This window comes from Malaya genurostris, chromosome 3, assembly GCF_030247185.1.
Source record: "Malaya genurostris strain Urasoe2022 chromosome 3, Malgen_1.1, whole genome shotgun sequence".
Taxonomy (NCBI): Eukaryota; Metazoa; Arthropoda; class Insecta; order Diptera; family Culicidae; genus Malaya; species Malaya genurostris.
Window position 1 is genome coordinate 195,039,397 of NC_080572.1, and position 25,669 is coordinate 195,065,065.

Below are 25,669 nucleotides of genomic sequence, written 5' to 3' on the forward strand. Positions count from 1 at the left end.
AATTAAAAATAAACTAAAGGAATTGCTTGGTTTTGCCCCTTCCCAAGTAATACTTATGAAAAAAAAAAGCGAATGGTACTTCTAAACCACGTTCTGGAATTTCCCATGAACTTTACCTAATACACTTGAATCGAAGTGATGTAAACAATTTGAAAACTTTAGAAAAAAGTACGTTTCATTTCCCACATTAAAATCCATTGGGAACATTATAAACGGCATAATCGTATTGCAAACTTAACGCAATGTCGTCGTTGCCAAGGCTTCGGTCATGGAACCAAAAATTGTCATATGGATATATGGTGTTTGAATTGTGGTAAATCGCATTCAAAAAACGTTTGTCCAATGAATGAAATCACTGATAAATTTTCATGTTCAAATTGAGATGGAAACCATAAATCCAATTATTTGAAATGTCCTGTCAGGGAAAAATTTTTAAACGTTCGTTCGCTTAGACAACAAGTCAAATCAACGACCTTAAATTTGCAGAACATACCTGAAAATCAAAAAACCGTTACAAATGCCACGCCTTATTCTTCTAAGGCACCTATTTCTTCGAATTTAAAACAAAAAACAGGTACGCCTGCCAATTCGTCTTCTAACGAAAACAATTGATTGACAGGTAGATCGACCTCTTCATCATCTTCTACTAATGTCAGTTATGCTGGTATATTAGGTAGAAATCTACCACCTATTTCTTCTAATGTAAATAATCAAAACACAGAAACGCCTTGCAGTTCATCTTCTAACGAAAACAAGTTATTAATAGGTAGACCAGCCAAATCATCTTCTTCTAATGGCAGTCTACCTACAAATATTCCTTCAATGCCATTCGCTTATAGATATCATGAAACTATTTTAGAACTTTAAATGAAGTCGATTTAGGCGATATAACTGAAAATAAAATGATCTACCTACAAGATCAACTTTTTCAAATGATCATCCAAATGAATTCGACTTCATCACTTTTTGAAGCATTTCAAATCGGATGGCAATTTGCAAATAATATTATAATGAATTTAAAATTTAACAGTGATGTTAAATAATTATTTGAATATTTTAAATTGGAATGCTCGATCTCTGAAATCGAGTGAAGATGAATTTTATAATTTTCTCGAAGTTCACAAAATCTATATTGCCATTGTGATAGAAACTTTTCTTAAACCAAATGTCAAATTGAAAAGTAATCCACATTATGTGGTTCATCGATTTGACAGGTTTACTGGAATGGGTGGTGGAGTTGCCATTTTTGTCCAACGGCAAATTAAACATCGAATTTTACCTTCTTTCAATACTAAAGTTATTGAAAGCTTGGGAATCGAAGTTGAAACCATTCGTGGAATTTATTTCATCGCTGGAGCATATTTGCCATTCCAATGCACCGGCGAACAATTAAATTTCTTTAAAGGCGATTTGCAAAAACTTACAAGTTATCGATCGAAATTTTTCGTAATAGGGGACTTAAATGCTAAGCATGTCCACAATTTCACTGTAGGCAAAATATCAGTAATGGTAAAATACTTCATAATCAACGCTCTGATGGTTACTTTACAGTTCTTCATCCCAGTAATCCGACTTGTTTCTCTTCCGTGAAAAACCCGTCTACAATTGATCTGGTTCTAACAGATCAAAGTCACATTTGTAGTGAACCGATTACTCATGCTGACTTTGACTCAGATCATCTTCCTGTAACATTAAGACTTTCCAACGAAGCTATAATTAATCCAATTAGTTCTATATTCAACTATCATAGAGCTAATTGGTTGGATTACAGATCTCACATTGAAAATCATGTGGATCATGAAACTATTTTAGAAAACTCTGCGGACATCGACACAGCAATTGATAATTTGAATCATTACATTATCGAAGCAAGAAATCTTTCAGTTCCCAAAGCTCAAACTAAATTAAATTCTTCTATCATCGATGACAATCTTCAACTGCTCATTCGGTTGAAGAATATTCGTCGACGACAATATCAACGTTCTCGTGATCCTGCTATGAAAAACATAGTTAAGGATTTACAAAAAGAAATTAAACATAGATTTACTCTTTTGCGAAATGAATATTTCGCTAAAGAAGTTGAACAAATTAAACCATATTTTAAACCTTTCTGGAAACTTTCTAAGGTTCTTAAGAAACCTCAGAAACCAATTCCTGCTCTCAAGGAAGGAAATCAAATACTTCTTACAAATGGCGAAAAAGCTCAAAAACTTGCTCAGCAGTTCGAGAGTGTACACAATTTTAATTTGAACTGTGAGTCCTATTGAAAATGAAGTCTCACTGAAATATGAGCATATTTCAACCCAAGTGTTATCACACGATGACATTGTTGAGACGAATTTTGATGAAATTAAATCAATTATTAGAAAACTTAAAAACATTAAGGCTCCTGGTAATGATGGAATTTTTATTATTCTCATTAAAAATGTTCCCGATGTTGCCTTGAGACTCTTGGTTAAAATTTTCAACAAGTGTTTTTCATTAGCTTACTTCCCAAAAAGATGGAAAAACGCCAAAGTAATTCCTATCCTGAAACCTGATAAAAATCCAGCAGAAACATCAAGTTATCGACCAATTAGCTTACTTTCTTCTATCAGTAAACTTTTTGAAAAAATTATCTTGTTGAGAATGATGTCTCATATAAATGGGAATTCAATTTTTTTTACCAGAGCAGTTTGGATTTCGTCATGAACACTCAACTACTCATCAACTTGTCAGAGTAACGAACATGATAAAAGCAAATAAATCTTCTGGGTTATCAACTGGAGTTGCTCTTCTAGACATAGAAAAAGCATTCGACAGTGTTTGGCACAAAGGTTTAATAGCAAAAATGTCTGATTTCCAGTTTCCTATTTATTTGATCAAAATGATTCAAAATTATTTAACTGATCGTACTCTTTAGGTTAGCTATCAGATAATATTATAAGCAAATTCCGACAAAAATCGATGCAATCTTCAATTGAATCGACTCTGTATTAGTTAGTAAGTTAGTATATAAGTTCCTTTTCCCCATTACACAATACAAGTAGGTTTAGAAATAAATTCCTTAAAACTGTTTGTAGGTTTTGTTGATTCATATCAATGGAAACTTCTTTCTATACTCTTGCCGGGATTCAGTCACGAAAATATCTGCAGAAGTCATCAAATTTCTAGAGAAGAATTTGATTTATTTATCATACTATCTGTATACTACTAGTTGGATTGAATCCGTGTCTGCCTTTTCCATAATGAAAGGCTATGCAAGCACTGTGAATACCGACATTTGGAGCGAGGCCCGGATATTCATTTGTCGAATACCATTCGAATCAGTTCGTCGAGATCGAAAAACGCATATGTGTGTATGTGATAAAAATTTACACACATCTTTCTCCGAGATTACAGAACCGATTTTCATTAATTTAGACTATCACTATCGCCACTTATTTTTTTTGAATCTCATATCAAATTTTCGGTTTCGGAATTACTGGGTGAAGAAAGTAAAATGCTAGTTTAATAGTTTTAAACGAGAAAGATGAGCTAATAGTAAATACATTCCTCTAAATCACAGGTCTTGTAAGTTGATTATCACAGAAAATTCAACTTCAAAACGTAACTCTCATCGATTTCTTAGGAAAGGCTGAACCGATTTTTATGAACTTAGATTCAAATAAAAGGTCATAAAAACCTATAGGTGGCCATTAATATAAATTTCGATTCCGGAGAATCGAGGCGATGAGAACTTAAAACTTTTGGTATTTATTTTAAATGACATTGCAGAAAACGTAAAAATAATTTGTAATATTATCCCAAAACATAGGTCTTATTTGCTGCTGTCAACAGAAACTTACTTCGCTCACACCCGTTTCTGACGAAACCGTAATACCGGACTAATTTATTATATTAACGATGATGAGAAAATCATCATCACACCACTCAAAACAGGTTTGGTCAGCTTCAACTTTACACTTTTTTTTTATCGGGCGGTATTTATTGAAGTCACATTCGAGGAAATTCTGTTCGCGCAGTATCCTTGATACCATGGATAAAGACTTCACAGGATTTAGATGAGCTTTTATTGATGATGCAATGAGTTGTAGAGCTGCGAGCTCATGAATTCAATTACAATGAAAATTTTAGATTTTGCCGCAGCTGATTTCATTTGTTGAATCAGAAATTTTCAAATGGCTATCACCTCTGGTTCCGTAGATATCAGTGGCTTCTCGTGACAAAATTTACTGGTTGTGCACTGCTTATGTGGTATGGATATCAGATGTAACTTCATAAATAAAACCGCTTCGACGTTGCAACTGAGTCAGCCATTTGCTTTCAACTGCCAGGAGCATAAGTCACTGAAACCTCTCCTAACAGTGCTCAACGTAATTGTGAGGACAACAAATCTCAGAGCTGAACTAAGTAATTCCTTCTCTTCTTGAATCGATGCAGTAACATTTAAGGTGATTTTGTGCATATTGTACTGTGAACGAAATCGCTTATTTTATATTCGACACCAACCGACTGTGCTTTCATCGATAAATAAAGCTTCTAAAAAATAAATGAATGCAACTGGTTCCTTCAATTTGATCGATTGTGCAGTGCACGAAGTGCACATGAGAACGAGATGCCACTGGTAGATATAATGGTATAAGTAACGCAAACGACGAAACGTGTTATGTTTTTACCGCTCAATTTTCTTAGGGATGGCTTGGTCAATTTTAAGAAGCCTAGGCTTATTTGAAAGCTACTGAATTATGGACAAAGTTCGAAGATAAAATGGCTGTCCTTCTAGTTCCGGGGATATAATGGTATAAGTGACGTAAACGGCTTACCGCACATTTTTAATCGGCAGCATATTTTCGAAGATTATTCAATGAATTTCGATAAACTTAGGTTTATTTAAAAGCTAACAATATCAATAAAATTTGAAAGGGTAATGGCGAACATTCGTTTGAAAGCTAATATTAGGTTATTTAATAAGCTCACAATACTAATGGCCATGGATAAAATCAAATTTAAAAATAATACATTGCTAGATTTTTGTTTAACAAACAAATAAGAACAAAAACATACATCCTAAATTTTCCGCTTTCCTAAACGACATCAATTATAACCGATAGAATATTAGAATTGATATTGCACAAACTTAGATTTTTTTCGGAATGTACATAATGCGAGAATTATTTGAATTTTCTATTAGTAAATTCCACTCGAAAATCTATCATCTAATTGCTTTACAATTCAGAAAAAGTAGAATTACGAATTTAGCACAAAAAATCTCACAAAACTAAGTAAAACCTGTTTTTATCCACCTAGTGGTGTAATGATGCCTTTCTCATATATCTCTTATTCTCATATAAAAAAGAAATAGTATTCTTCAAACAATTTTGTTTGATTTTTTGAAAATATGAAAGCTAGTGCATGACCTACAGAATGTAACAGTTCTTAGATCGGTTGGGCCATCTTTCTCAGTGAAGTGAGTTCCACTGTTCCAGGTACATCTGAAACTGGAATCGCCCCGAATATTGGCTTTGTCGCAGCCTTTGCGATTAGCACCAACAGGTTATCTACTTGCAGCTTACAGTTGTCTTCTTCTTGAAAAACAACCACTCCGTTTGAATGCTTTTTACTTAATGAAACCCTGTACTTCTGTTACTTTTGTATATAAAATTCATACTTTTTAACCAAAAACATAAAATATTTTTTGTGGTGGGATTTTGATCATTACTACTACCATTATAATTAAACAGTAGGATGCAAATATTTTGGGAACATCTTTAACTTCGTAAAGTGGAAGGTGAGCGAGTGGTGCCGGCAGTCATTGGAAGTTGTTTAGGAATTACCCTTGTTTGTGCTAGGGCACATAACCAATTTCATTATGTTTACGTTTTGGTTTAGCCTCGTTGGTATATGTTGAACTGCAGGTGGCATAACAGTTCAACATAAACTGCTAGGAACTGACGAGTCTAAGACGAAACATAAAGATAATGGAGAAAGTTAGTTTCTTTTTGGAAAAATCACCGGTTTACGTGAAATTTCCGAAATCGACAATTTTTTTCAATTCCAAATATTTTAAAATTGTCTGATACGTTAAGATCTACAGGGTCCGGCACTCGAAGTGTAACCAACTTCAGACCTTCGAGCCTGGCGTCAAGGTAAATGCGACATATTATCGGGAAAGTATTCTGGAGGTTGCTTTGAAGCCGTGGGCAGACAAACATTTCGGTGGCAGACCATGGACGTTTCAGCAGGACTCGGCACCGTCTCACAAAGCTCGAGTGAACCAAGAATGGCTGAAAAACAACGTTCCGAACTTCATCACGTCCACACAATGGCTCTCGAATTCACCAGATGCGAATCCAATGGATTATTCTCTTTGGACCATTCTGGAGAGCAAAGTCCGAACTAAAAGATACACCAGTCTCGAGGCGCTGAAAAAAGTTATTGTCCGCGAGTGGGCCAAAATACACCTGCAAGTCACATTCGGGCAGCTTGCGATTCGTTTTTTGACCGTCGCAAGGCCATAGTCAAGGCAAAAGGTGGTCATATCGAGCAAAAGTGAATTGATTCTGAATTTTGTATTATTTTTACACATTTTGTACTTTGAATTAAGTAAAAGTAATTTTTCAAACTGAATTTATGGCCTTTTTAATTGGTTACACTTCAAGTGCCGGACCCTGTAGTGTCATAAAATTTTTTTTTTTAAATTCACCGAAACCGGAAATTTATTTTTTATGTCGAATATCTTATAATTGCCTAAAACGTCGAGATAACACCAGATTTCGACGCTCGATTTTGGAAATCTTAAAATTAAAAGTCCCAGAGAGTCGATTTTTTTCAAAAGAAAAATTCGAGATGACTCATGATCTCGACGTTCGGTGAGGAAGGGCAGGAAAGTTGAAATTAATCTATACACAAGTATAGGAAAATTCAATCATTTAGTGAATCTGGAGGAGGTATTCAAACGATTACTTTCAAAGTCAGATAATCTCTGTAATAGCATTATCAATTTGGGTAACAACCAACGTGAGTGAACTTCATCTTCCCGAATATGCACCTGAATTAGTTTTAACACTCTAGAGGACAGAAATACCTTATTTCCATATATGGCTAATAAATGCCTTACATGACAGATTCAAACGATGTTTGAACACAATTTAAAAAATATCTTCTCCGCTTTTTTATATAAACATGCTCGAATGTATTTTCTGTGAAATGCAAGAAATATATCATTTTAAAAATAACCTGTTTTTTAACCACTTTTGCTACCTGAATGCGCCATCCATAAAAAAATTGGTTTTGACAAACTCTAAAAGATGTTCAAAAATACCTAATACGAAAAGCGAAAAATAAAAATGCGACAGCAAAAAATCAGATTTTTTTAGGAACACCCTAAGTTGCTCTTTAAAAATAGCTGTAACACTAAAACGATTAGAGATACCACAATGGTGTCTTCAGCAAAACTTATATAAGTTTATCTACAATTTTGCCGAAGGATGCAGATCTCTATCTCAACACAACCGCAAAATAATTTTTGGATCACCTTAATAATAAAAGCCACCTTAATACCATGTACATCAAAATATGGCTTATCTTCCACTGATCATTTGGTTTGAAGACATCTTAGCTCTAAAGTATAAGGTTGAGTCACAAATATTTTTGTCCCCCTAAATTGTGGATCCTGTAATATAACTCAGATATTTTAAAATTTCCTATCTTCTACCTTTTTTTGAGATTCTAGCAAACCTAAAACAAAATCGGAATTTTAGTAGTTATTATCAATTGCGTTTGGGTTGTGCATAAAAATTGTTTAGATCTTTTGTCCAATACAAAAATATAATTATTTTTAGAGCTTAGGTATATTTAACAAAATTTTTAAGATTGTGAGTGAAATTCAAGTAGCAGTTTTTTTTTGTAAATTTTGTTCATAATAAATTTAATTTCATAATTAAAAAGTTTTGATTTGATTTTGTTTGGAAAATTTTTCCCAATAATAGAAATTCTCTGTATTTGTACCAAAAGTCTTGAGATTCTTTAAACGGATATATAATTTTGATCATCAATACATTGTTTCTGGTAATGTTTCCAATATTTTGGAGCAGAAAATGTACATGTCATCGCTTTAATTTTTGAGTTATATACAAACATTAGAAAAAAAAATGAAAAATTCATATATATTTATAAATTTATTGATTTTTTAATGTTTTCTTTTGATTGTGCAGGATTGGTAGTAGAGCGAAAATTGTAGCTGGTATCACTAGCAATCGAATGATGTATAAACATATATAGGTCATCGCTTTGAATTTCAAGATATTTACGATCATTGTAAAAAGTCTCACCTTTTCTGAGGTCATCTATCTACAGTTTTCATTATAACTTTGGGTAGACAACCCTAGTTTTCGGGTTTTTCAGTGCATTTTATTTCTGCATTTTTTTTCGCTGAACAAATTTCGAAAATCGGTTTACTAGCAACAAAGTTATGACTCGGTAAAGTTGAAGTTCTCAATATCCTATTCGCGATGCAGGTGCCAAATAAATGCAGATAGGGCATATTTTGAGCTTAAAAAAAAACTTGGAACGGGAATAATCAGATTTTCATAAGTTTTCCCTAAACGATAGTCAATAATGATATACTTAGAATAATCTACAAACTTCACAAAATTCTAGGGTGTAAAATTTGTCGAAATTGGTCTAGTAACAACAGAGCTATGATAGCTCAAAGTTCCGTTTCAACTTTTTCTCAGGCTTGGTGCTCCGCGCAAATTTCATAGATTACCAGAATCATGTTCCTTCTCTCGGTTAACAAACTAGTTCCACCTATCAATACTTTCATGGATTTATCGAAACTTGTTCTCACCACAACAAAAAATTCATCATATAAAGCAAAGAGTTTCCCAAACATTCGTCTGTCAAAATATCAGATAGATCGACAATCAGGAACGATTTAAAAACAAAACGATCGGCTAGATACTAAATGAATCGAGCTTTGTTTTACCAGTGGGTAACAAACAATCAGGATGCAAATACTCCGATGTGGATGACATTCTACATACGTCTTCAATTAGACAAACCATTTGTTTTGCACGGATGGAGTGACCAACTTGGCTCAAGGAAGGTTTTTGAAAAGGTGATTTGTATGAAATTGTCTGCGAACCGTTGTAACACGAAAACTGTTACTGACAGAAAGAAGATGTGAAAATAAGTTGGACACCTTTTCAAGAATTAAAAGATTAACCGGTAAAATCGAATAGAAAAATCTATCTCTGAAATTTTTTAAATAATTTTATTTCAAATCTGTAAATGAAAGCACACATTGACGTGTCGTGTCTTTTGAGAAATGAAATAGTTACAGCTGAAACAATTTTTAGTAATATTCAAGAATTTAAGTTCAAGAAAAATAGTCAACTTATTACTAGAAAATGATTTCGCAGGTCAAAAGCAATTGAATATAAATGAAATTAGACTTTAAAAATTTTAGGGACGTTTATTTTTAATTTGATTTCTTTAGTTTCATGAAAAAGTGTTGGGTTTTTTTTTCCAGTGTAAATTTTTTTAGTGTGTTCAATCGATTTCCTAGTGCTTCTCCCTCGACACCCTATTTTTCACAACAGTTTCCGAGCTTACGACAGTTATACGACAAAAATTCGTGCAAAATCTTTGTCGCCCCACTTAAAAGTTACTCTTGAGCCGGATTGGTATCTCCACTCGTGAAAAATAAATGGTTTGTCATATCGAAGAAGCGGCGGGAAAAGTTTTGTTTAATTCGGAGTATGCGATGTCTGACGATCTGCTGCTCATTTCTGGGATTTTTAACCTGGTTCTCTTTGTTTACTTTCATTATCGATTATGACGTTGTTAACAGCAATCTTTACCTACAATTCTTTGCACAGAAAATGACGAAAACCTTTAACTTTCGATCTGTACTGAAGAAACTATAGGCCAACACAGGAATATGCCGCAAGAATTGAAAGAGAAAGTTAACAAACAGAAAAATTTACAGATAGGACCGTTCTTCTAATACTCATTGAGAAATATTTGAATATATTATTTGATATTCCAGTCGCTGCTGGGACAATTTCAGAGCGGGCAACGCTGAGCGGACAGCATCAGTCGTCGCAGTTGACCAGACAGACGGGATTCAACTCGGGTCGGACGATTTGTGCCAAAAACACTGCAGTAAATATTTCCCAAGGGAATGAACACATGAAGCAGCAGGTTTGCTTACTTGATACCCGATCCAATCACGCTGGCGGCATCGGTAGAGTAGAAGAAAACTTTCCACTGTCGTTACATGACACTGACAGGCAGATTAATCTGGTGATTTCGAAGCATAAAGTTGTTCGGGAGATGATAGGAGGTAAGTATAATAGCCACTGAACATAAGTTTCGAAAGGATGTTTGTGATACTTTTGTTTTGACTGGATAGGACAGTAACATGTGATATGATACAACGGTTTTTTTTTACTAAAATACTGGTAATCTCTCGCAAAATTGCGATTTAATAATGATACCGATCTATTGTTTTGTTGTTTCGATGATCTCAGATCCAAGAAGTCCACAATTTAACAGATACTTAAACCATAAATCAAATAAACATAGATTTCCCAGTGTAATACTAATGTAGTTGAGCAACCCGTGACAGCAAAAGCACCGTCTGGTGGAGAATGGGTGCGTAAATGCTCCTAAAATAATGCATAAAGTTGCCTGCGCATTTAACAAAACCACAGTAGCTAATGGAAAAAAGTACACCCGTTTCTCACTAGAGGTGCTGTTAGTGTCACCGTACAGTCGGAAATCTATGTTTATTTGATTTATGCTTAAACGCAACGAGTCAATTTTGAGTCCTATGAAACGATCAACATGGGCTTTGTATGATTTAGAAATACTGCTGTTGGTTTTCTTACTGGGAGTACGTGCACTGTGCGGTATTCAGGGAAAGGATGAGTAGCAAACAAGAAGCAAAAAATATTTTATTTCGTAATTAGGAACGGAATATATGCTTTGCCAAGATTTCCGAAATAGTTAGTGAAGTGTTTCATTCCGACATATCTGATTAATCTTTCTCCGACTCAGTTCGAGACAAAAATCACAGTAAAATCTCGTTCACTTTCGCTCGAAGTGAGCGCTGAATTCTAAAATTTATACGATGCATTACCAAACCAAGATAGTTTATGCACAGTTACAGCTCAATTCTCACCACCTGTAACGAATACATGTTTTAATTGGAAGTAAATTATTCACTTTCGAAAAGAAAAATATACGTTTCGCACCGCTACAAACCGGCAAGCAGTCATGGACCGAATTTGTTAGAGGAATTAGTTTTGAAATCTAAGCGTTCCTAATATTTTCCAAATAAAACTAGAAAGGACAGCCTCCATAGGTTGTTCGAACTGTGGGTGTTGAACAAGGCTACCAAAATCGGTCATACACATTTTTGTCGTGAATACGACTAACTTTACTATGGGGCTCATTTTCATAATTTACCCTGTACAAGAACGGGTAGAACTTAATTGACAATACCTCATGTTGTATTTAACACAGCAAAATAATTTTTTCTCCATATTATTGGAAATATGGTCAATAATTTATAATCAACTTTTCAGTAGTATGAAGTACCCAAAACTAACTTGAAATTGAAGTTTTCTAAAATGTTTGGTATGAACGAGCATTAAGGTGAAATTCAGTGACCAAACAAGGAGCGCAAAGTTCCAACTGCATGAATTGAACAAATCATCGCACAAAGTTTGTCACGCATAACCGATACAAAGTAATACGAAATATTTTCAGTGGTTGAGTGCAGTGGGCTTACATGTTTTATTCGCTCGTAAAACAGACACTAACTATGCATGCTTATGAACCATGAGTATTTTTAATTCAATAATATGAGGGAGACATATTCGTGCATGTTTTTAAGACGGTCAATTTAGACATTCAATTTACAACCAAATGCTCAAATAATTGGTTTTCTCGCCTATTGCGAAAATGTTCATTCTTTGTTACAGATCAAAACCTTTGGCATGATTTTATAATCTCATTTTATAAAAGAACTGAATAATATTCAAACAAGAGCTTGTAAGATATTCACTAGAAATATGCAGTTTGTGAAGTGCCAATCATATCAGTACATAATTGAATAATATTTTACAATTACTCTTGAATTTTTGAAAGAAATATGGATGCTTCTACCCCACGCTTGGCTAGTGGATAGCTATAATTTAGATTTTAGAATTCTTAAATTCGGTTTGGGGATATTCTTTCAAATCACTATACAATTTGCATTTTCAAAGCGTTTACTATAGTAACAGTAAAACAGTAAAAACAGTAAAAACAGTAAAAACAGTACAAACAGTAAAAACAGTAAAAACAGTAAAAACAGTAAAAACAGTAAAAACAGTAAAAACAGTAAAAACAGTAAAAACAGTAAAAACAGTAAAAACAGTAAAAACAGTAAAAACAGTAAAAACAGTAAAAACAGTAAAAACAGTAAAAACAGTAAAAACAGTAAAAACAGTAAAAACAGTAAAAACAGTAAAAACAGTAAAAACAGTAAAAACAGTAAAAACAGTAAAAACAGTAAAAACAGTAAAAACAGTAAAAACAGTAAAAACAGTAAAAACAGTAAAAACAGTAAAAACAGTAAAAACAGTATAAACAGTAAAAACAGTAAAAACAGTAAAAACAGTAAAAACAGTAAAAACAGTAAAAACAGTAAAAACAGTAAAAACAGTAAAAACAGTAAAAACAGTAAAAACAGTAAAAACAGTAAAAACAGTAAAAACAGTAAAAACAGTAAAAACAGTAAAAACAGTAAAAACAGTAAAAACAGTAAAAACAGTAAAAACAGTAAAAACAGTAAAAACAGTAAAAACAGTAAAAACAGTAAAAACAGTAAAAACAGTAAAAACAGTAAAAACAGTAAAAACAGTAAAAACAGTAAAAACAGTAAAAACAGTAAAAACAGTAAAAACAGTAAAAACAGTAAAAACAGTAAAAACAGTAAAAACAGTAAAAACAGTAAAAACAGTAAAAACAGTAAAAACAGTAAAAACAGTAAAAACAGTAAAAACAGTAAAAACAGTAAAAACAGTAAAAACAGTAAAAACAGTAAAAACAGTAAAAACAGTAAAAACAGTAAAAACAGTAAAAACAGTAAAAACAGTAAAAACAGTAAAAACAGTAAAAACAGTAAAAACAGTAAAAACAGTAAAAACAGTGAAAACAGTAAAAACAGTAAAAACAGTAAAAACAGTAAAAACAGTAAAAACAGTAAAAACAGTAAAAACAGTAAAAACAGTAAAAACAGAAAAAAACAGAAAGAACAGTAAAAACAGTAAAAACAGTAAAAACAGTAAAAACAGTAAAAACAGTAAAAACAGTAAAAACAGAAAAAAACAGAAAGAACAGTAAAAACAGTGAAAACAGTGAAACATTATACGTAAAATTTAGATAATGCTTGAAAATCGTATAATATAACGGCAATCGGGTGCGTCGTTTTGCCTCCATTGTTTTGTACAGAACAACAAACAAATTTTCGGTTTAATGCATATTTATTAGTCTGCTTAGTTTCTGTGTCATAATCGAAGCATTACTTTTGTCTCTAGAACAGTTCCACGAAATTTCCTACTCCGTCAATGGTTTTAGTTTCATATTTCCCTCGGTTCTGATGCTTTCGAATTTGGCGCACAACGAGCTGACGCTTCATCTTTGCAGCAACCACAGCGGCGATCGTCGGATGCCAAGAAAATGTCACCAACTGACAAATGAACCGTGCGAATGTGCTCATGTTGAGCATATCGAAACAGGCCATCGAGTGGAGTTGGTTTTAATTAACGAAGGTAAGCAGACAATATGTGTCATATGTTTTCTATCCAACTTGATCTTCCATAGGGACTTAGTTTTATAAATAAATTCAATCGATAGGATACTAAAGATAGTACTCGAAAAAATGCAATACTTTCAGTTGTGTATAACTTTTTGTTGCATAGTCTGAAGTAGTTATCGAGATGGCCTTCAAGTCAGAAGTGCTTCGACAAAAAATTATGGGTTCGTGCGTGGAATTCAGGCAAGTCCCGCATGTGGATCGCGAAGAAGTTGGGGAGTCGTTAGCTCGACCGTGTCCCGCGATCGTAAAACCGTTTCAAAAGATTTAAACGACCACGTGGCGAACAAATGTCACCCCGTGGATGCAAGGATGAAGAGGGATTACTTCAAGCGAACCTTTAAATTCGGGAGGACTAAAGAAGTTAAAGCTTGAGCTAAATTAACTATGTATAATAAAAATAACTATAATAATTAGGTATCGGATATTTGCAATCCGGAACATATCAAATAAAAATACTCACACTTCTATTTAGATGTTATTTTAATGAGCTACCACATTAATCACAAATCTCACCATTAATTTTTCCCTGGCAATAAGACAAAAGTTGTGAACATCACATCTCGACCACGAGACATGAGCGACGCCCTGTTGTATTTAACGGATGGTTTCACACCTGTCGTCGGAATTTCGCTCTGTCACCTCTAGACCAAAATTATAATCATATTTTCCTGATATATTCTTCCTATCTTTTGTCCCTTTGTTCAGATCCGGACTCGGACCATTCCTACCATCTGCACGGACATCGGTTCTTTCTACTAGCGGCGTCCCGCTGTGATAAAGGTTGTACGAGCCAGGTGAGAACAGTTCCCTACGTAATAACGTCTTTAGAGTCCGCTCTTTGATTAAGGTAGAATCCATTTCATCTCTGGGATGACGCTGTTATCATTTCAGCTTCCAACTATTCGACGAAACTTCGACCGCCCGGTCCAACGGGATACAATCAAAATTACCAAAAGGTCGCTGGTGGTGCTGAGGTTCGTGGCGGACCATTCTGGGCTGTGGATGCTGCGAGATCTGGGTGCCCATCCCGGCTGGTCTCGGGGGCTCGATGTACTGCTGAGCGTGGGTGGAGCGAAAGATGCCGTTATCAATCTACCGGAGGATTTTCCGAGCTGTAGAAATTTCATTGGGCCAAAGTATTTTCTTATTTGAAGTGGAATCAAACTAGTATAGAGAGGAATTATAATTTGGCATTGAGTTTTATTTGGTGCACCTTATTAAATAAATTATGCTGAATTTGCTTTTCAGTAGAATGAACTGGCTTAAATTGAGTGAAGCAAGGAAACCGGTCTGGTATTAGGTTTGATTGGTATTGAGTTTTCAACTTTAAGTTCAAATCGTCCGTACATAATTCAAATAGAGTCATCCTGAATAAATTGAATTGGATCAAAATCGGTAAGCTCATTTTGCTACTTAGAGATATCAGTTTGTTTGATTTTGCATTTTGGTACCGCAATTTGGTGATTGCCTTGACGTTTTCTAGGTTGAATAAATGAAAGGACAACAATGATTAAATCACAGTAATTTTTGCCTTTCTCATATAGAAAGTTTACGCAATCACTGTGAAAATCGACTTTTGAACCGAGATCCGATGGGCCGAGTGTCATATACCATTCGACTCAGTTTGTCGAGTACGCAAAATGTCTGTGTGTATGTATGTGTGTGTGTATGTGTGTGTATGTGCGCATGTTTGTATGTAACGTTTTTTGCACTTTTCTCGGAGATGGCTGCACCAATTTTCACAAACTTAGATTCAAATTGAAGGTCTTGTGGTCCCATACAAAATTCCTAAATATTATTTGGATCCGACTTCCGGCTCCGGAATTATGGGGTAAAATGTGCAAAAAAATGAAAATATGTGTTCTAACTTTTGTCATGTATGGCGCGACCAATTTTCACAAACTTAAGTTCAAATGAAACGTCCTGTGGTCCCATACGTAATTCATGAATTTTAATCTGGATCCGACCTCCGGATCCGGAAATATAGGGTAAAGTGTGTTAAAAATGTTATACCATCACTGAAAAGGGCGAAAAACCGTAAAAAGTTTTCTAAATCAACCTCATATCGTCTCCAATTGATAGTTTTATTCAGTAGATGGTCCAACAAACCGATTTCGGTTATTCTTTTAAGAATCGAAGAAAATTATTTTGAAGAATGCTAGAATATTATATGTGATAGTCGCCCTTATTCTGAATAACGACGTATTGATTTTTCGATCGAATGTGGTTCGATCGAATCATAGCTACCTTTGATTTTGCTAGCGTTATGAGGAATACAAATGAAATACGAGCGAAAAAACGATACGACGTTATTCAGAATAAGGGCGAGTATGATTGATATGAGAAAGACATCAGTCTTGTATTGTGGCAGAAAGGAGAAGTTGCGACAGTTCAGTCAAAGCTAAATCATTTCCAAAGGATGGTCCTAATGGCGATGACAGGAGCATTCACTACAACTCCTACTGCTGCTCTAGAGTAGAGATAGTCGGGTACAGAAATTCTTATACCCGAACCCAACCCGTACCCGAGTGATCAGCAAAAAAAATTTACCCGTACCCGACCCGTACCCGATAAAAAATTAGAAATTTTACCCGTACCCGACCCGTACCCGATTAAAAATTACCTGTACCTGTACCCGTACCCGACCCGAATGAGTAGTAAAAAATTTACCAAAATTTAGGATGGAGAAAATAATGTTTTTTAGATAGCGAGCGGTATCAGGCTCTAGTTGGTAAGTAAAATACATTAAAACGCTTGTTTTTATTTGAACATATAAATACACTGTGAAGCATGAATAGATTTCCAATGCCTTTGGTACTTTATACTCATTTACAAATGTGGAGTAATATCTACACAAATTTTTCGAGAAGCATATTTACCCAAAATGTCGTAATACCCGTTGTATACAATTTTGGGTAGGTATGCTTTTTACGAAACAGTGCGACTTTTGATCCAATTCTTTAGAACCACAAGTAAGCGTGCTCATTATCTTGCCACACAAATAAAAATTCACATTCGAATCACTTGAAAAATTATGTAAAATGGTTTCAAATGTCAAATTGAATATTATACGTGACGAAAATGAATGTTATGCGAACATCCCCTGAAATGAATATAGTGTCATCAGTTCGTTTACGTCAATTGACCAAACATCAAACAATGTACGTGTATTCCCGGTGTGAAAAATTCAATTTTGAAAATGATGAACAGTGAATCCTTCAAGTGTAAGTAGTTTGAACATTCGTGAGAATTTTTTTTGGTTACAATTTTTTACTACAAAGCAAAATGAATTATGATTTTGATATAAATTAATCTGTCAACTATTCCCCGTTTTGTAAGCCTCACAAACCCACACCCACGATGTTAACGGTAGCTGGTGGTTTTTACAGCCATTGAACTTCTGTGCCACCTTCGGTGGAACCCTCAACGAGTGAACACGGTTTGAGTATTTCGCGAGAAAAGATTTTCACCCGCACTTTTGCGACTCCACGTTGTCACGCATCGAGATTTTCATTTGTAGTCCAGTGAAAAGAAACGAAAATTTTACTGGGAATATAGCCTTACAAGTGAGGTGACACCACCCAGAAATGAAGAATAAGAAGAACTTCTATGCAGATTTTCTGAAATAAATATTTATGTTTTTATGGTTAGAATCCTAATGATTTATATGAAAATTTGAGAAAATCTCCAACCAATATTTAAAATAACAGTTTTTTGGTATCTGAATGTGACATGAGTACTACACTACATTTTAAATATGAATAAAATCATTTTTACTGGATTGTGCATCAATCAGTTTTGAAAACATCCATTAAAACCTACGTGAAAAGTGGGGTCTGACCGCAACATCTTAGAGCTAAGGCAGTGTGTCTTATCAAATAGGCATGTTATAAAAAATGTAGGGTGGAAAATATTCACATAACTTTTCACGTAACTTTGATGTGATCGTTTTTTTTTAATGAAGAAAAGAAATGTTTTTTTCTCGAAAAAGATGTCAGTTGTCAGGCGATATGGAATAACACCGGTGTTTTTGGACCATATCAACACCGATTAAGGCAGAATGAAATTAAACAATATCCGGTTTTTCTGACACCAAATGCATCAAGATCGGTCAATTTATTCAGTAGTTACAAATTTTTGAAAAAAATTTGATGAAAATCCCAACCCGAGCGTTTGAGTGTTAATGTAATCTCCAACCCCCGAGAGGATTTAGAGATTTTACAAAAGCGACACCATTCTGCATTCCCGGAAGAATGCAGAACGATTCGCAGTATGTATGAGCAGAAGTAAGTCGGCACCCTATAAAGGATGCCAAACAAGGATTCATTCATTCCAGGAAGAACGATGAACCCTTTCGACTACAGCTCCTTACCACATTGGGTGAGAAACGATAGAATATCCTTTACTTTTAGCTCCGCATACACACACTCAACCATGTACGGAGAATCAAAAACCCGGATACGTAGTTGCGTCAACGCGGGACATTTACATATCAGATGATACGAAGTACTGTAATCGCATTCACACAAATACAAGCACGTTGAATAGTAGCCATGTGATAATTGAGTTTGCAATGTCTAGTCAGAACTCTGACCAAAATACTGCAATGATGCTTGGAGAAATGCAGTAGACACTTTGACATTTTCAGATTTAAATCTGGTAGAAATGCTTTTGTCTGAGCGCAAGTTTGCAAGCTGCGCCAGTAGCAGGCATGTTTGGATGCAGCCCAAGAACGAATCTTGTGCTTTATCCAACTAGTTGAAAGTGGTAAAGCTGGTTCCGGACAAACGGAATCATTCGTTGCACCAGCTCTAGCCAACTCATCAGCCCATTCATTTCTAGTAAAACCAGAATGGCCGGGTATCCATAAGAAGTAAACAGCATTTGAAATGCTGAGGTCTTCAATTCGAGCTCGATATGCGATCACTAGATTCAACCGTGAATCATTCGAACTGAGTGCTTTAAGATCTGCCCGACTGTCAGAACAAAAATAAATTCGTTTACCACAGATTCTCTGCTGAAAATCGCGTAGATTTCTGATGGAACACAGTACAGTATCTACCAAGTGAATGAGACTGTTCTAGTCTCATTTCAGGACAGTAGACACCAGCACCAGCCCGACCATTCAACAGAGAACCGTCCGTATAATATTACATAACTGTTATAATATGATCTGTAGAAGAACTTGCACATCCAAAACCTCCTCGGAAAAGGCCTTCAGGTCTACCAACATAACCATCCATTAAAAACTACCTGAAGTTCAAGCCTTAAGATCTACCAGTGTAACAAAGTACATTAAGGACCTTATCGTTCTCAGTCCATATTCGTGATGCTACATGCGATCAATAGGACAATTGTAATTGCTCTAGGACATTCAAAAACTATATTTAGTTCTTGTAATCATAAAATTGCCATTTTGTCATGAACGACTGATTTGTATTACGACAGGCTCAGGATCACCAAGAGGGAGGGGGAAAGAGTGGAAACAACCCGGACCAAGACTTTTTCGAAGATTTAAAATTGCTTTCTGTTCTTCATAGTGAATAAAATATTAAAAATAAAAGCCCATTTGGCATGTGAACTATTTTGTTAACTTAATGTATTTAAAAATCTCTTAATTCGAAGATATTACCTTGCTTCCAAGATATTTAAAAATCTTCACTTGCAGCCCCCCGAGCCCGAAATTTCACATTTGTTGACTATGTCTTTTTGGAGTTGGAATAATCCTGTCCGAGACATAATCGGATGACGTAAATACGACTAAAAAGGATCACTCAAGTTCTTCGATGTAGATTTCATTTACCTCGAATGCGAAAGAGCTGTTGTTACTTGTGTAGGTCCAGATCATAGAAACTGGACCCGTAATATGATAAGTGGTGTTCCCAGGTTCTTGTCCTAGCGCTTGGAATTTCGATGCGCTTGATCTGGATCAGGATCCTTGTTCGCTTACTTTTATTTATTTATTTCAAGTTTGTTTACGTTTCGCCATCGGCTCATCAGTGCTGAAAGCAGTTCAAATTGAACTGTCATCTCCGCCTAGCAGTTCAATTTAAACCACTAAGCGGACGCAAAGTTTGTAACACTTTTAGGATATTGCACCGAGCACAGATGAGTCGAAGGTGAAACGTGAAGAAATTAGAAATAAAATAAGTGTTTTTTTATGCAAACAAAGAACCCCTTAATGTTCACATTTTTTCGGCGACTAGTAGTCAGTCGTCACTCGTTTTCGTTCTAGCCAACAGAACGAATATTACACCTCCGTGCAATAAAATCTGTACGTTTTTGAACAAACGAGAAACCCCTAAATGTTTATTGTTTTCTTGTTTCTGTCGTGACGACCATAAGCAGTATATGACTGTATCGAACAAGTTACGTAGACAAACTATTATAATAACTCATTATTGTAAAAGTATTTGTTTCTCGATAATTTGTTGTGAAAAAAAATTTCAAAACAACATTTCCCTGCTCAGCTTCCTGTTTCTGATAGGCCAATAAGAAATCCTCACAATTGAATTGAAACTCGCTTATTTCTCACTTCTCAGATATTATTGTCTCTCAAATAGTTGACGTTAGAATTGAAAGTAAGTGTAAGAAAATATAATAATAAAAAATTATAAATTTTTGTTTTATGATTCTACGAAATTCGGTTACCTCAAAAAAAAAACTTTCGTTACATTTTGTTGAACTTAACCAGATAAATATTCTCAAGAATCGCAATTTTATTGGCATCATGAATTAGAATTTATAAAATAACAACAAAATAATATCGTTAATACGCATTGAAGTTTTTAGAGATTCCAAGCATTTTGTTGCTTTATTTCAAGACATTGTTTTCCGAACGGCTGAACTCTCGGGCAAAAAGTCTATTCGTTTCCGGAAGTTAAAAGTTCGTTCGCGAATGGCACATGTTCTGTCGTTGTTTGTGAAAGTGAAATGTTAACATTTGTTAATATTTTAAGTAAGTATGCTTTTGGGTATACATCGCTACGGCTAGCCTGCATTTTACAACACAACAAGAACAACAACAACACAGTAACATCCTTCACATGATGCTACACGGCATGGCACAGCAGAGCGGAAGACAAACGGGAACGACGGCGGCTCCGGATTTAGAACTGCTTTTCGATTTACTCTCCGCTTCGTACATATACTTTCCGCTGGCTTTGGCGTATTCACCCTGAAAGTTTGGTAAGAAAATTGCAATCTTTAGAATGTTTCCAAATAAGATTATGCTAGACTTTTCCTCACCTGGGCCCTCCAAGCGGCGGCTTCGCTTTCCTTCTTGGCAAACATTTCGTGTCCGGGCGGGTAGTAAACCGGTGGACCGGCAACGTTTTTCGAAGAAATGGGAACCACTTTGCTGTCGATGGGTTCCTCCAGTTGCACTTTTCTGGGCGGAGTAGCTTCCCGTGGTTTCTTCGGGCCGGTGCCGTTCTCGTGGCTGTGCGTGTGTTGCGACATGTACGTTATCTGTCCATTCTGGAAAAAAATAAAAACAAATAATTTACATTAGTCCTCTGGAGTACATAACGAAGGCAAAACGAAGCCGTACACCGTAGGAATTTAAAACACTGCGAAAGGAAGAAATGAAGATAAATTCTAGAAAATCTGTTGTAACACGATGGAGAAACTTTAAATTCGATAGCAAAAGTTTTGCAGGGTTGATAAGGCTTGTTGGGATTATCAAGAAGCCGCAAAAAATGCGATTGCTAGACAGTTTAGCGTTACGGTATTACTGTACGAAACTAGGTGTGATTGTCATGGAAAAGAAAACACCATCGAAAGAATAATTTATGAGTTCCAACGTTCCGAGGTATGAAACTTGAGCCAATAGTCAACTGTTTTGAATAGACGAATTTTACGCCAAATCATATTCGCAGTTAACAACACTCTCTCAGATTTTAATGAAACTTTACGGCTGCCGGGCCATCCATGGAAGTTGACCATCAATGTCAACTTTCCTTTCTGAGCAGCCTAGATAGCCGTGTAGTGTCGGTAGCGGTTTCCCAACTGGCTAAGAATAATGCTGCGGTCCACCTGTACCGGTGGTATAAGTCCACCAAACAGGTAAGCCGAGTGGCATCCGGCGGAATTATTTTCTACCAAGAATTGATCCACTGGTTTCCTGTTCCATGTCGTAAAAGGCCACAAAAATAGGAACTCCTAAGTCAAGGTGTATTTCCGTGCCGAAGACTGAATGGCTGCAGGAGGTTAAACAATGCAGTCGTGAACGGAATATCTTGGAACCTAGTCGCTGATGGTTTGTTAAGGAAACTTAATATCCGTGGATTTCCGACTTATGGTTTTGCCGACGATTATCATATATTGATGACCGGTATAAGCATTATCACTCTTTTTGATTTAATGCAGCAAGCCCTGAGATCTGTTCAACAATGGTGTTATCAGGTTAGATTATCTGTAAATCCGGCAAAACATCAATGGTGCTTTTCACTTATCGTAGGATAATCACAGGAGCTCGTCCGTTACAGTTCTTCGGTTCAGAGGTCACTGTGGTTGATCAAGTTAAATACGTCGGGGTTATTCTTGATTCAAAACTGAATTGGTCTGCTCACATTGACTTCAGGATTAAAAAAGCTTGCGAGGCTTTCGGCCAATGCAGACGAGCTTTTGGAAAGTCATGGAGTCTCAAACCCAGATACATTCATTGGATCTGCACAACTATCGTTAGACCAATTTTAGCATACGGATGTCTTGTATGGTGGCAGCAAGGAGAAGTTGCGACAGTTCGGTCAAAGCTAAATCATCTCCAAAGGATGGTCCTAACGGCGATGACAGGAGCATTCACGACAACTCCTACTGCTGCTCTACAGGCGCTACTGTGCATTAAACCACTACATGTGATCCTAAACCAAGAAGCATTATCTTGTGCATACCGTCTTAAGGTTACAGGGCTTTGGAACAATAACCCATTAGATTATGGTACTAGCCACATTCGCTTGTGGTCTCAAATGGTTACGTGGGATGAGTATTTACTCGCTCCTAGTGACCTAACTCTCACATGCAGTTTTCCTTTTAAAACAATCAATGTGAGCTATCCTCTTCGTGAGGAATGGTTGTCTGGTTATTTGGAACGACAACTTGATGAACACATTGTTTATTATACGGACGGTTCTCTGTTGAATGGTCGTACTGGTGCTGGTGTCTACTTTCGTGAAATGAGGTTAGAGCAGTCTCATTCACTTAGTTAATACTGTACTGTGTTCGAAGCAGAAATCTACGCGATTCTGTGTGGAATACAATCGGCAATGATGAGTTGGCTAGAGCTGGTGCAACGAATGATTTCGTTGGTCCGGAACCAGCTTTACCACTTTCAACTAGTAGGATAAAGCACAAGATTCGTTCTTGGGCTGCATCCAAACATGCCAACAAAAGGAACAATGTTTCTCGTTTCTCACCCAATGTGATAAGGAGCTATAGTCAGAAGGATTCATTGTTCTTCTTGTAGTGAATAAATCCTTTCTGTATTCACCTTAAATAGGGTTTAGCAGATTGTTTGGCATCCTTTATGGGGTACCGAATTTACTTCTGCTCGTACATACTGCGAATCGTTCTGGGAGTGCAGAATGGTGTCGCTTTTGTAAAATCTCTAATTCCTCTCGGGGGTTGGAGGTTTTATTAACTGTGCATCGTTCATCAGAAAGAACGCACATAGTAACAAACCTAAATAGGTTTTACAGCAGACTGTTCGGAACCTCGTAGAGGTTCAGAATATACTTCTGCTTCCACTAAATGTGATCCCCAGCAGATTGTTCAGCATCCCTTAGGGGTGCAGAATTTACTTCTGCTTTTTTGTGTTTTTGTGTCGTCAATTTTCCCCATACTAGTCCAAACCTTACCATTTCCCTTCAATCCTTTCCTCTTATGTATCGGGAAAATGATGCTAAAAACAAATTGATGATAAGGCACAAATCTCCAAATATCAAGGGGAACGTGCCATTTGAGCCAATTTGTTCTGATTCCTGATAACTGTTTTGAATAGACGAATTTTACGCCAAATCATATTCGCAGTTAACAACACTCTCTCAGATTTTAATGAAACTTTCTTGACATATAGACTATATAGACTACACATAGAAAACCACTTTGCATATTTTGTTTTTCCATAACTGCGAAACTCGACATTTGAACCGAGGCCCGACTCAGTTCGTCGAGTACGAAAAATGTCTGTGAGTGTATATGTGTATGTAACGTTTTTTGCACAAACATTTCTCGGGGTTGCATCCGGATGGCTTAACCTATTTTTACAAACTTAGATTCAAATGAAACATCTTTTGGTCCCACAGAAAATTGTTGTTTGGATCCGACTGGCGGTTCCGGAGTTATGTGGTAAAATGTGCAAAAAATATGGAATTACGTGCACTATATTTTATAGAAGATGTCTGAAATGAGTGCTAACTTTTCTCGAAGATGACAAAACCGATTTTCACAAAATTCGATTCAAATTTGGTCGTTTGGTCCTATAGAAAATTCCTGAATTGCATCTTGATCCGATATCCGGTTCCGGAATTACAGGGTGATTAATGTAGAAATTTCAATTTCAAATTACTTACTCATTTTTTCACAATCTAAGTTTCCATTGAATAGTCTAAGTCCTATACAAAACTTCTGAATTTCATCTGGATCCGACGTGTGGTTCCGGAATTATCGGGTAAAGAGTGTTTCAAGCAGTTTATACAGAGCAGTGCAGGAAAATGGGGTTGCTGGGGGCTCAAATCAGTTTTAATCGAAAGTTTTGTTGACGGCCAAACGTATCCTTTCCGGTTATACCAGTCTCCGGTTTGCCGTTTTCGGATTCCATACAAAACTCATGAATTTCATCCGGATCTATCTGTCTTCCGGTTCTGGAATTTAAGGTGATGAGTGTTCAACCAAAACAACTAAGCGTAGCCGAACCGGTCGAACTTTTATTCAAATAATTTTCTTATTATCTCTCTGGTAAAGAAAATCTGCCTTTTCAAATAAAGATATGGATTTTTGGTCAATTGGTATTCGTCAAAACATTTATTTTTCGTTGAGTGCTCAATCGAAGTCGATGTGCGTGGGAAGTGCTTGTTGTAGAGTAGCCGTTTTTCAACCAACTATTATAAATGTTACACCATACTTGACAAAAATATTTGTAGTCGTTTTGTCCTGAAGATGAAGGTATAACCTTCGAAACGTTGGCCTTTAACGAAAAATAAATGTTTAGACGAGAAACCAATTGACCAAAAAGCCATCTCTTTATTTGAAACAACATTAACCCGCATCGAAAAAAAAAGAAAATATGCCTTCCAAAGCAAAGATTTGTTCCACATGTAGACAAAACTTCTTCAGAATTCAAATAGATTTTTCATACTACTTGGAATGAGAAGTCCCGGATCTAGTAAAGAATAAGTAGATTTTTTACCGTGAAAACCTTCAAAATAGGCTTCCGTTTCTGCAACGATCTCAGCATTCAACGAAAATGTTTCTCTCTGGAGAAACCTTCTCATGGTTGGAAATAGATAATAGTCGCCGGGGGCCAGGTCTAGAGAATACGGGGGATAGTGGACCAATCTGCATCGCAAATCATTCAATTTCACCGTTGCTGTTTTATCAAGACACGAAACTCGTCTTTTGCCATAGCTTGATGAAAACTAGAACTTGTCTGACACGATCAGCTATTATTCAAACATTAATGAAAAGATTGTCATGAAATTCGGTATTGGGTCATCTAGAGGATTGCTATCAACAGAAAAATATACTAGTTTTTCTGGCCTTAAGAAGCGAATGATCTTACTATTAAAATCTTTATAAACGATTAAACACAGGAAC

The 25,669-nt window shown here is 35.8% G+C and overlaps 2 protein-coding genes across 5 annotated transcripts in view; one reads left to right on the plus strand and one right to left on the minus strand.

The window, feature by feature from the left end:
* Positions 1-15,058, plus strand: part of LOC131436742 (uncharacterized) — a 42,512-nt gene extending 27,454 nt beyond the window's left edge. For both annotated transcript variants that reach the window (XM_058605625.1, XM_058605627.1), the window contains exons 5-8: positions 10,034-10,330; positions 13,575-13,808; positions 14,561-14,649; positions 14,747-15,058. In XM_058605625.1, the coding sequence (XP_058461608.1) occupies positions 10,034-10,330; positions 13,575-13,808; positions 14,561-14,649; positions 14,747-15,007 (881 nt within the window). In that variant the 3' untranslated portion in view covers positions 15,008-15,058. The remainder of the gene's footprint in view (positions 1-10,033; positions 10,331-13,574; positions 13,809-14,560; positions 14,650-14,746) is intronic.
* A 5,496-nt stretch (positions 15,059-20,554) lies between these two features.
* Positions 20,555-25,669, minus strand: part of LOC131435452 (uncharacterized) — a 69,360-nt gene continuing 64,245 nt past the window's right edge. For all 3 annotated transcript variants that reach the window (XM_058603350.1, XM_058603352.1, XM_058603351.1), the window contains exons 9-10: positions 21,104-21,334; positions 20,555-21,032 (exon numbers count right to left, since the gene is read on the minus strand). In XM_058603350.1, the coding sequence (XP_058459333.1) occupies positions 20,898-21,032; positions 21,104-21,334 (366 nt within the window). In that variant the 3' untranslated portion in view covers positions 20,555-20,897. The remainder of the gene's footprint in view (positions 21,033-21,103; positions 21,335-25,669) is intronic.